General features: G+C 35.3%; 1 protein-coding gene and 2 long non-coding RNA genes across 8 annotated transcripts in view; 1 reads left to right on the top strand and 2 right to left on the bottom strand.

Annotated features, from left to right (window-relative positions):
* The window catches only part of DENND2B (DENN domain containing 2B), a 157,016-nt gene that overhangs the window by 130,225 nt on the left and 14,123 nt on the right, over positions 1 to 12,668 (top strand). For all 6 annotated transcript variants that reach the window (XM_026706479.2, XM_087921084.1, XM_087921085.1 and 3 more), the window contains 2 exons: positions 5,160 to 5,300; positions 6,894 to 7,042. In XM_026706479.2, coding sequence (XP_026562264.1) covers positions 5,160 to 5,300; positions 6,894 to 7,042 — 290 coding nt within the window. The remainder of the gene's footprint in view (positions 1 to 5,159; positions 5,301 to 6,893; positions 7,043 to 12,668) is intronic.
* Positions 1,999 to 4,474, bottom strand: LOC148128127 (uncharacterized). The gene is made up of 2 exons (XR_015740905.1): positions 4,436 to 4,474; positions 1,999 to 2,220 (listed from the first exon to the last, which is right to left on the bottom strand). It is a non-coding gene; the product is annotated as an uncharacterized LOC148128127 (long non-coding RNA).
* Positions 5,124 to 12,668, bottom strand: part of LOC148128126 (uncharacterized) — a 28,103-nt gene continuing 20,558 nt past the window's right edge. The window contains exon 3 of the long non-coding RNA XR_015740903.1: positions 5,124 to 5,250. This is a non-coding gene — a long non-coding RNA (uncharacterized LOC148128126). The remainder of the gene's footprint in view (positions 5,251 to 12,668) is intronic.

Below are 12,668 nucleotides of genomic sequence, written 5' to 3'. Positions count from 1 at the left end.
TAAATATGTATTACTGGGTCAGGATGATCACCACCATGTTCATTGTTTTTAAATGCTTTTTTTCTTTTTTGTTCAATAAAACTTATTCTTAAAAATAGAATCTCAAGATCTTTGTATATATCAATTATTTTTTTCTGTGATGGAATAGAATAGAATAAAATAGAATAGAATAACAGAGTTGGAAGGGACCTTGGAGGTCTTCTAGTCCAATCCCCTGTGTTGGAGCATTCACAACTTTTGGAGGCAAGTTGTTCCACTGATTAATTGTTCTAACTGTCAGGAAATTTCTCCTTAATTCTTGGCTGCTTCTCTCCATGATTAGTTTCCACCCATTGCTTCTTGTCCTGCCCTCAGGTGCTTTGGAGAATAGCTTGACTCCCTATTCTTGTGGCAGCCCCTCAGATATTGGAACCCTGCTATCATGTCTCCCCTAGAGATGAAGGCTAATCTTTCCCTATCTGGACCCCTCCATTTGTATTGAGATTCAGCTATCATAATTCCCAGTTAACGTGGTCAAAGATAAAATTACAGATGCAACTTCCTAGGCCAGGGGTCTTCAAATTTGACAGCTTTAAGACTTGTGGACTTCAACTCCCAGAATTTCTCCTCCAGTCATGTTAGCTCAGGAATTCTGGGAGTCGAAGTCCACAAGTCGTAATCTTGCCAAGTTTGAAGAACCTTGTCCTAGGCAAATGGTTTCCCATCACTTCCTCCTCCCAAATTGGATTCAGTTTATCTGCAACTGGGATTATCTGCAAGTATATAGGGTATTTCTATGTTGAAAATATGGGAGACATATCCTAAACACAGTTTCTCACTCATTTTCTTTGATAATGTTCTCTAGCTTGGATAGTGCCTATCTTATTTTGTTGAATACTTCTGGATATGGATGGTTATGGCATTCAAAGTACTGATTGTGTGCCATCCTGTCAATGTGAAATACATAGGTATATTTTTCTCCATGATGATGTATCCCTAACTTGATTTACAGTGGACTCATTCTGCCACTAAGGCTAACCTGTTTCTTCAGAGTCCAGCATCTGCTTCCATAGAGTGTCACAGGGAATATCATTGCTTGAACTATTCTGATCTTTATAGATAACACTATAGGCACATCATAGAATAGCATACATTGAAAAATATTTTTGAATGTCTTCATAATCGCTCTACCAAGTATTAGTCTATGACATATTTCTTGATTGCTTCTTCCTTTAATATTGGCTGATCCTAAAATACTGAAGCTATCCATTACTTTGATAACTTCATTGTCAATTTTAAGGGTGATTGTTAAATATATTGACATTATATTTAATTTTAATCCCATTTTTTCATATGCTCTTTGACTTTTATTAGTATACCTTGCAGATCCTTTACGTTTTCAACTATTAGAGATATCAACATAATTCAAGTCATTAATGTTTCTTTCTCCAGTTCATCTTCTTCCAATACAACTACCCTTAATTTATAGTCAGAATATAGCAATAGCACTTAGACTTATATACCACTTCACAGTGCTTTACAGTCCTCTCTAAGCAGTTTACAGAGTCAGCATCTTGCTCCCAACAATCTGGATCCTCATTTTACTGATCTTGAAAGGATGGAAGGCTGAGTCAGTCTTGAGCCGGTGAGACTCGAACTGTCGAACTGCAGTCAGCAATCAGCAGAAATGGCCTGCAATACTGCATTCTAAGCACTGCACCACTGTGGCACCTATTCTAAATATACATTCAGAATATGATATATACATACATAATACATATACATACATACATACATACATACATACATACATACATACTATAGATCTTCAAGATATATCTGATATTATATGTATTTTCAGGACAAATCCAATCTGATCAGGATGTATTTGATCACTTAAAGGCCATTTAACTTCTTTCCAAGTTTGCTTTACATTCAATAAATTTATTTACATTTACGTTTATTTTTTTACATTTTACATTTACATTCAATAAAAAGATAGGCCAATGTGGCTGTGAATGAATTAGATCATTCTTTTATTTGTAAATCAAAGAGAAAGAAGTATTTTGCCATGAAGACCTCATTGTATATCAGTCATTATTTGGATTATTGTTTGAACAGATTGCTTTAAAAATCTTACAATAAAAAAACCCTAGTCTTGAGGATTTATTCAGTTTCAATTTCTATATTGCTTTTTTTATTCAAATAATCATCTCGTAAACTCTTTATTGGAATCCCATACTGTGAATAAAGAAGAAAGGACTATTAGAAATTAAATTAGTTTGAAAGATGTTCTTTAACTCTTTAACTCATATTAGCACTTTAATTTAGTAACTTCATCTAATAATAATAATAGCTATTCAGTTTCCTTTTTTGAGCCAGAGGTTCCTCTGTGCAGTCTTACTATTATTTTATGATTTGCATAAGGGCTATAAGTTTATTTTTATAATTATCTAATACATGTATATTCTTAAGCTTTGTGAATGGAACAATTCTTTCTTTAAAAGATATTTATCTCCATGTTTTTGAGAGGCGGAGTCTAGAATATTTGGGGGAAGTTTATTAGAATTACTTTTGTATAAATTATATTTAGCAAGATTTGGGAAAACTCCAATATGTGCGAGAATCAAAATGACTCACTTTTAAATTTCAAAAAGCCATTCAAAATTATTAATTATTAACCTTTTAATAAAGGTTAGTTTTGATATGATTTGGAGCCTAACTGAAGTAATTTGAAATTTTTAATTGTATAGTTTGCTTTTACAGTTTGCAATTGTAATATTTACATTTTCCCTATGTTATGTTGAATCTTTTTTTTTTAAATTCCACAATAGGTTTCTGATATACTCCATTTTTTTCTGTCCACCAGTTTTGATCTAAACATAATTACTTTACTAATTATTGCTTTGATTTCCATAATAATAATGATTATTTTATGTGTGAACTAATGCAGGGGTCGCCAATCTTTTGGACCTCAGGGACCACCAAACTCATAATTTTAGATCCCAGGGACCACTAACTGGTGCTGTGGGTGTGGCCTAATTTGTGGGTGTGGCTTGGTGGCCATGTGACTGGCTGGGCATGGCTTGTATGTATATATATTTAAATATTTATATAAATAATGATTTTTTTATTAAAAAAGAGCAACTTTTACCCAAAATCAGGCAAAGCAGGCAGGCAGATTGAGTTGCCCACAGAATCACAGATTCATTCAGAGATCTATCTATCTGCCATTGGCTAGTAGCTCAGTCTGCTAGATAAAATTTGCTCGCAAACAAATTCACAAAATTAACTCACAACACACCATGCATGTAAATATTGAATTTTTTATAAAAAAGAGCAACTTTTACCCAAAATCAGGCAAAGCAGGCAGATTGAGTTGCTCACAGAATCATTCAATGATTATCTATCTATCTATCTATCTATCTATCTATCTATCTATCTATCTATCTATTTATCTATCTGCCATCGGCTAGCTCAGTCTCTCAAATTTGCTTGCCATGAGTCTGCACTGAATTTGCTTGCAAGCAAACCTTCAGTCCTAAGGGAGGACCGGCTGTACTTAAAAGCAGAGCCGAAGATCTAAAGACTAGCTGGAAAGCAAGATATCCAACCATTTTCTGCTTCCTAGCTAATCTAAATCTCTCGGCGCAGAAAACAAATGAAGGTCAGAAAAAGGAAAAATAGAAATTTAGCAGGCAAGTTTACCATGTAAGGAGTGAGTGGGTGGGGAGGGTTCCTGCGGGCCATGTGGGTGGTGCAGGCACTTGTGTTTCTGCACAGCCTGGATTAATTGTTTTGGGGGGATGCTCTTGGGGTGAGATTTCTCTGCGGCGCACCAAAATTTTCTCACGGCCCACCAGTGGGCCGCAGCCCACTGGTTGGCGACCACTGAACTAATGTAATGTTTTAGTATGACATTACTATATAATTTATTTTTCTTTTATAAATCTTTCTTTCCTCATTCACTTCTTTTCATTTCCCTTGTTTCTTGGTTGTGCTTTTAGATATCTGTTAAAATAAAACAAAGTGATTGAAAAAAAACAGAGTGAAGGGACAATGGTTCATTTTATGTGCCCAGTTTGTAATTAACCCATATTGATCATACTGAAATTAGTAGCAATATGATGAAACTTGAATTGACAAGTTTAAAATAAACTAGTATTTTCTGTGTTTGGAATTCTACTCCCACTGGCAACTTGAGTTATTTAGTCATATGACTCAAGAATTGTCCATCCATTAAAATGCTACTGTAGATATTTTGATTCATGATAGTACAAATATTTTGAGTGCTAGAAACCTCTTTTCCAAATTGATGTCATTGGGAATGCCTTCCTTGTATACATTTTTCTGAGGGGAGCAGCTCTTTTTGGTGGAATAATTCATAGTGCCAGAACTGTGTGAAATTCAGGATTGTCAATTGCACTGAAGTAAGCATTACCTAGGATTTGCTTACCTGGGACTTTGCCTTTTTTGATTAGTATGTGGTCAGGCTGTGGGAAAAGAGAATGAGATATGTGACAGAGGACAAGCAATACCGCCGTGCATAAAGAGAAAGAAGATTGCAGACAGAGGAGGAGAAAACCTTGCTCCTCTTTCAGTACTGTTCATTTTTATTATTATCTATTTTATTATTTATTTATTTGTCAATCGCTTACAAGATAATAGGTATACGTATAAATATGAGTGAGAATACAGGAAATAGGTACGAATAAATGGGGACAATAGGACAGGAACAGTAGGCACGATGGTGCACTTATGCACGCCCCTTACAGACCTTTTAGGAATGGGGTGAGGTCAGTAGCGGATAGTTTGAGGTTAAAGGAGTGGGGGATTTGAGGATGTAACAACAGTCAGATAGTACATTCCAGGCCTTGACCACCCTGTTGCTGAAGTCGTACTTTCTGCAATCGAGTTTGAAGCAGTTTACATTGAGTTTGTATCTATTGTGTGCTCTTGTATTGTTGTGGTTGAAGCTGAAGTAATCATTGACTGCTAGGATATTAAATATTAAAATATTATAATATTAAAAGTAGCAGACAACTTTGTATAAATTGCCCCAAGGGAACAGAACCCTAAACAGAAATTAAAAAGAGAGTTGTCATTCCCTTTATATAGTACACAAATGTTTGCTATTGTTTTACTTTTTTTCTGCTTCTGCTTTGATTGTAATGAATCAGATCCTGGATGAAGTTGAAAGAAGGAGAGGGATTTCGGCTGCTCTGGTTTATCCATTTATGAGAAGTTTGATGGAGTCACCTTTCCCTGCACCTGGAAAGACAATCAAAGTCAAAACTTTCCTGCCTGGAGCTGGAAATGAGGTAAATATATTGTGAAATAAAGCCCTAGCAAACATTCATTCTCCAAAATAGTATAACTAAGAAGAATGAAAGTGGATTATTAAGCGATACCCCAACTCTTCGGATTGTGTGCCTTGTGTCTGTTCTTTAATAGTTCCCATGTATGAAGATTTTTATTAACCAGTATACAGTGCGTAGATGCCTTTTCATGGATTTGAATCTGTGTTTAACTAGCTGCTATATACTACAAGCTTTCTTGATCTAACTAAGAAAAATCAAAATACTGACAGAAGGTTGGTGAGCTAGCAATCAGCCTCAGTGTTTTCTCATATGACTAATCCTTGACTGTTTTATCTGGAGCAACAAATAATCACAGACAAATTCCTTTTAAAGAGCTAACAGTGTTTCCTCTATTTGGTCACTAAAACATTACAAAGCCACTGAATCTAGAGATATATAAAATCTCTGATAAAAACAAAGCTAGTCATGCAAAAGATAATCTGATTATCAGCTAGCTTTTTTATGTGGTTATGTATCATATTAGGTGAATGATGGAATGAACCCTAGTTTCATTTTCTGTATTCTCATCAACTGCATAAGCTAATACCAGCCATCAAGTTTGCACTGAGAATACTTTAGATAGAAGAACTGAGAAATATAGAATGATAGGATGTAAGAGTTAGTAGGGACCTTGGAAATCATGTTGCCTGACATATTCCCAGTACTGGAATCTGTTAGCATCTCCCAAACATATTATCATTTAATCTTGGTCTGAACTCCTTGAACAAAAGGGAATCCACTATCTCCTAAGGCAACTGGCTTCATTGTTGAACATCTTTATCTATTATGAATTTTTTTTAATATGTCAAACTGATATCAATTTCCTTGTAATCTGAAGACATTGTTTCTTGTCCCTTGAACAACGCTAAAAGATTCTGGGCCATCAGTCTTACCTGATAGAGGGGCTCTGGGCAGTGTAAGTCCCTTATTATATTAGTTGCTTACTTTCCTTTGAACAATTTCCATGTTCAAGTTGGTCCATGTCCTTCCTAAAAACTTGGTGCCTAGACCGTAATATTCAATGTGGGCTGACCAATATAGAATGGTCAATAATTCCAATAATTTCATAAAGAAGAATTATGACATTTCTTTAAAATTTTAACATTCTTCTGCTGATGCAATCATTACTGGTCCATGTTCCTTGTGACCCATTAGTGGACCCAGATACTTTTTTTTTGCATGTATTGCTGCCCAGTATTTTCCCACCCCACAATCCTTTACTGATGCTTTGATTTATTTATTTTTACCAAAATGTAGAAATTTGCATTTGTCCTTCTTGAAATTCATCTTTTTTTGGTTTCTGCCCATTGTCTTGGTATGTCAACATCCTCCTCCAATACTACCCTCTGATGAAAATACCATCCCTTACTTTATGACATTTGATTGTAGTATTTTGTAACCCTTCATCCAAGTCTCAAATATTTTGAGAAACATTCTGGTGGTTTTTTAAAACTATTATAGAATTATTGAACTAAGATTGTTACATTGTTACACTGTTGTTACATTAAAGTCAAGCTAATTTGAGTGTCAATTGTGATTATGGAATACATTCAGGTGATAGAGCTTCGCCGACCAATGGATTCTCGGCTGGAACATGTGGACTTTGAGTGCCTTTTCAAATGTCTGAGTATACGACAGATCATCCGAATCTTTGCTTCACTCCTCTTGGAGCGACGCGTAATCTTTGTAGCAGATAAACTCAGGTGAGCCATATGAGAACTTCATGGGTGTCAATAGAAATATCAATAGAAAATTGTTAGTGATTCAAAAAGGTTAAAAGAATAATATATTACTATTCCTTATAATCATGTCTCTCTTTCCATTTTTTTTAAACATACATAGCTTTCTGCTAATTACTTGTCAGGAATGTTATATATACAAAATTTTGTTCTCATTGTCAGAGAGCACCAAGACTACCCCTATATAAAGCAGAAGCAGATAGCTTCAGAAAATAGTCATCTTCCTTTTCTTTTTCCTTTCAAAAATTGGTGTATATCTTGTGTCAGTAAAATAGAAGATGCACAGTATTAAGCAAAGAAAAAGAAATAGGCAACACTTCTCACCAGAGTAGAGCTTTGCTGCCATACCAAAGGGGTTGGCATATTAAAGGGTGTATTGCTTTTTATTCCGCTCCTAAATCTTTGAATCTTGAATTTCAGCAGCAAATCTGAAAAGTCTAGTTTCTTGTCACTTTTCATAACAAAGCCAAAAAAGATAGGCTAAAGACTTCTAATTTTTTTTTAAGTACAAACCAGTTGCATGCTATCATTGTGTCACTAACCCTCAAGCCGGCTAAGAAATTGTGTACTGCTAGGCTAAATGAATGCTTTCTGCCTAATAATATTTCATATCCTACCTCAAACTATAAGACACAAAATAACAAAAAAATAGGACAGAGGGAACTGACCCTCTTAAGTTTTTCACAACCAAATACAGGTTGTTTTTGACTTAAGACTACAATTGAGACTGGCAGTTCCATCGCTGAGTCAGTTGTTAAGTGAATCACACATGTTTTTATGGCCTTTTTTGCCATGATTATTAAGTGAATCCTCCTAGTTGTTAAGTTAAGCAAAGCCAATGGGGAAGGTAGATTCATTTGACAAACATGTGCTGAGGTGGCACAGTGGTTAGAGTGCAGTACTGCAGGCTACTTCTGCTGACTGCTGGCTGCCTGCAATTTGGCAGTTCATATCTCACCGACTCAAGCCTTCCATCCTTCCGAGGTGGGTAAAATGAGGACCCAGGTTGTTGGGGGATATATGCTGACTCTGTAAACCGCTTGGAGAGGGCTGTAAAGCAGTAAGTCTAAGTGCTATTGCTATTAGTTTTGCTAGTCGAAAGCTAGCTGAAAAGGCCACATATGGCGATCACGTGACCTTGAGGATGCTGTAACTGTTACAAGTGAGTGGACCAGTCATCACCTTTTCCAGTGTCGTTATAACTTTGAATCATTGCTAAATGAATGGTTGTAAGTCAAGGACTGCCTGTCTGACATTGCACTCAGAAATATAATATCTTTGAATGAAAAAAAAAAATAACTAAGTATTGCAATCCCTGTCCTGGGAAAAATTATCTTTCCTATAGCTTGTGACTTAAGGTATAGACTTATAGGTATAGATTGACATTTTATAACTGAATGTTCACCAGCCCATTTCTCTGCCTGGAAGAAAGTTCCTTTCGAAGTCAGGCCAGAAATTTAAGTTAATCTAAATCAAACCAAACCTGTGAGCTTAAATTGCATGTTAACTCCATGAAAGAAATACTTTATTTTTTACCTTCACTGAATATTTTTGTGTTTTTACATTCCTTAAAAAATATCTGTCAAAGATTTTAGAAAACTGTCCTGAAATGCTAAAAAAATAACAATAGTAGTAATATTTACTGAGGTGGTTGAATCTACAAACTTGCACTGTTATGATTCATTTTATGGCCAAGCGGCCATGTTTGTCTTCAGTTATCATGATAATGTCTGTTCTTGAATGGGTTTATTCTGCTTTTCAAGTATATCATTGTTGGTTCTGTGATGCAGCTTTAATGCATGGCTAGAGCACACACTGAACATAAATAGGATCTAGGTTCAATTAACATTGCCAGGTTAGGCTGTGAAACTGCTACCTAAAACCATTTGGAGTTTATTTATCAGTTAATGCAGATAACAGTGTTAGTGAATGAGAGTTGATCCTGCACCGGTTCAGTGGTAATTAACATCCCATGATGGTAAATGAATCACTGATTCATAACTGTCCAAATTGGGCTTTGCTCTTTTCTTATCTTATCCAGTAATCCGAGTACTGTATATTGTGGTATGTACTATTATATTTGATATTATATAACATGTTATAAATGTGATTAAACTCCTCTATCGTGTTTTTTTTTTGTTTATTTATGCCTTTGAGATAGCGTTGGCTGCTGGTGACTGCCGAAGCAAATTCCTGCAGGTTTTTTTGGCAAGGTTTTAGAAGTAGTTTCCCGTTGTCTCCTTTCTAGGGCTGAGAGAGTGACTGGCCCAAGGTCACCCAGCTGACTTTGTGCCTAAAGTGGGATTAAAACTCTAGTCTCCTGTTTTTCCAGCCTGATGCCTTAACCATTACACCAAATCCCTTTATGTACACAAATATTACTATTAAATAAAATAAAAGAACCAAAATCCATTCCCTTATAAGATTTTACCACTGTAGGTATCTTTGTAATAATGAAAATAGCTTATGGCAGTTACTGGCGTATTGTAGAAGAATTTCTGCTACACATTGACAAAAAAAGATAATTGTAAAGTCAGGCAATCAAAATAATTTTACAGCAAAACCTAAACTTCTCATCAAGTATCCTAGGATTATATTTTTTTGTTAAATCCTTTATACACAATTCCCCCAACAAGATAAATCCATAAGCATGACTCATGTCTTTTTAACATGAGGTTTATATTGGCTTGCATTCATGGGAAAAAATACTTGGTAGAAGGATGAATAGTTAAAAAGTTATTCTTTACATTGTAACCATAGTTAAAACAGTTTTGTACAAGTAGATATCTGATAATTGGCTGATGTGATGTGGAAAGAATGCAATTCCTTCTCATTTAGTGCTCCCAACTTCAGTTTTATCATTCAAAACTGGTTTGTGTTCTGCATTTTGTCAGAAAGGTCATTTGCCACAATCATGTCAACATATAATTAAACTGGGACCACTTTGGCCTGCTGTGAAGACTTGAGATTTTGTTCAAAGCCTTTTGCTGCATATGCAAGGAGGAGAAATTTCTTAAAAAGTTCAAAAAAATAATTTAAAAAATATATAAACTCACTACATATATTTGGGTGTAAACTACACCATATGCCATGGGATAATTCTGAGAAGATAATATAGGACCATACTACATTATTTTTGGTTGTTTCAGTGTTATATTACCTCAGAACTTTGGCCCAAACTCTATATACACACCAAGCACTCTAAGATAATGATAATGAACTTTTGCTCTGTCGGGCATGTTCTTCCCAATTCCAAAATAAGACTCTATTACAAATACAATGTTGTAAGAAAAAAAACAAACACCAGGCTTTCAGGCAAGGTTTGCATAGTTTCATATCTACCAAGGTAGATGTAGCACACTCATTATGGATGTCAGCTCATCAGGGGCACAATAAAAACTTCAGAAAGAGTGGACTCATTAAGAACATTTCAAACCATGGTTCCAAATCTCTGGACTGATATTGGACGAATTATCAAGTTGTATTATGAGCTACTAAATGACTTTATGGGGAATTGTATGTGAATCAGAGCAAAGCGTGGTCTGCGCCAAATGTTTGCATTGCAGTTTGTAAGCAATTTTTAATACTGCAAAATAGCTTTTGTTTATTTATCAAATTTCTGCATTGCCCATCTCACCTAAGTGATTTTAGGTAGTGTATTAAGATTAAAAATTTTAAGTTAAAAAGTTAGTAAGGCAGAGGGAGTGCCCATCAAACCACCAATCATCACCAGGATTGCATAACACTGATTCCCTCATGCTAAATATTTAAGGCATAAAAATAAAACACTTTTTTAATGCATGTCTGATCTTCCAACCCTGTTTATTTTCTGTGCCTGAAGCTTTTATCCTTGAAATATTTCTGAGGGTTGTATGGAAATGTCACCTTTATGTGCGAGCTACTCCTCCTAATTTGTGCCTTTACTTTGTTGACTTTGAATGCTACTATTGTTCTAGGGTGTATGTGTTAGCGTATTCTGCAATTCAGAAACTTTTCTCACGGTCATAACTATTCACTTTGTATTTTTTCCACTAACAATTTTATTTCATGGATAGAGAGCGACAGTGACTCATGTTATTATTTTGATATTTCTGAGAGGAAGAAATGTTGTAACAAACTATGCATAGCATGTATTTTCTCCATTTTGATGAAGGGCAAAACGATCCCATAGTTTCAATTAGATCAGCAGTCTTTCTGTCTTCAGAACACCAACATATTTAGTTCTATGTTGTCTTCAGAGCAAATTGGTATATCTTAAACGTCTTGTGAATTACATAATCTCATTTGGAATCCCTCTTGGATTATAATCTTAAGAAAATTCCTCCTTATTGTGAAAGACCATGCTTGAAGGGGTACTTGCTGGCATGACTAGAAAACATTGATTTTAGGTACAGTTCAAAATATAAATATCGTTGGAGCAGATCACAGGCAATAGAACTATAGTATTGGAGAGATAATTAGGTAATTGAGTAAAATCTCTTTCTCAGTGTAGAAATCATCCAAATTACAGAATCCATTATAGATGGCTCCCCAACTTCTGCTTAAATGTAGCCAGTGAAGGAGAGCACACTATTCATCTGGGCAATTTATTCCACAGATGAACTACACTTCCTGTTATGCCTTTTCCCTTAATCTGCTGATCAGAATGTTAGGGCGTACTTTGTGAAAAATCCACATATGTCTACATCATAATGTTGTTTTAACTTTTCAAAAGTTGCTATGGCACATTGACTTTTTCTGCAGTATTCTCTTGTTTTCCTAGGTAGCATTGTTTTTAGTAGAGTTTTATGTACGATTAAACTCAAGATTTTCTAGCAACTGTTGATTGTATTCTGACCAAGAATCCAACTGTGGTGCACACTGGTATTTCAAGCTTCAAGAACATTTTGAGATTATACGTACTCATTTGGCCAATTGTGAGACATAACCTTCTTCTATGTGGCACATCACATCAAAAAGCTGTTGGATAAATTAATACAGATTAATGAGGATACATGATCATCTTCACTTGTAGTTCCTATAAAAGTATGCTTCTTTATATTATTTGTCCCCATTCAAAAGATGAATGTTTTCTAAAATCATTTTTATGTATTAACAGGTTTGATTTTTTTCAATGATTTAGTGCTACTTTTACCACTCTGAGTTTTCTTATACAAAAAACTCTATTGGCCGTTCAATTCTTCCTGTAGAGGTAGTCCTCAACTTACAACCACAATTAGGACTGGAATTCCTGTTGCTAAGCAAGGCATTTGTTAAGCGAGTCACACCCAATTTTACAAGTTTTTTTGTTGCTATACAGTCATTAAGAGAATTGCTTTAGTTGGTAAATGAATCACACAGTCATTAAGGAATCCAACTTCCTCCATTGAGTTTGCTTGTTGGAAGCCAGCTGGGAAGGTTGCAAATGGCGGTTATGTAATCCTGGGACTCTGCAACTGTCATAAGTGTAAGCTAGTTGTCAAGTGCCTAGATTGCGATTACTTGACCATGGGATGCTGCTTGAGGACTGGTGAGTCACTTTTACCGGTGCTGTTGTAACTTTGAATGATCGTAAGTCCATTTTGCTTTTTTGGGATGATGTATAAAGGCT

The sequence above is a fragment of the Pseudonaja textilis genome, chromosome 1, assembly GCF_049901715.1.
Source record: "Pseudonaja textilis isolate UNSWEBS1 chromosome 1, rPseTex1.2, whole genome shotgun sequence".
NCBI classification, from domain to species: domain Eukaryota; kingdom Metazoa; phylum Chordata; class Lepidosauria; order Squamata; family Elapidae; genus Pseudonaja; species Pseudonaja textilis.
Note: the sequence above shows the minus strand (reverse complement) of the source record. Positions and strands in the feature narration are given on the sequence as shown.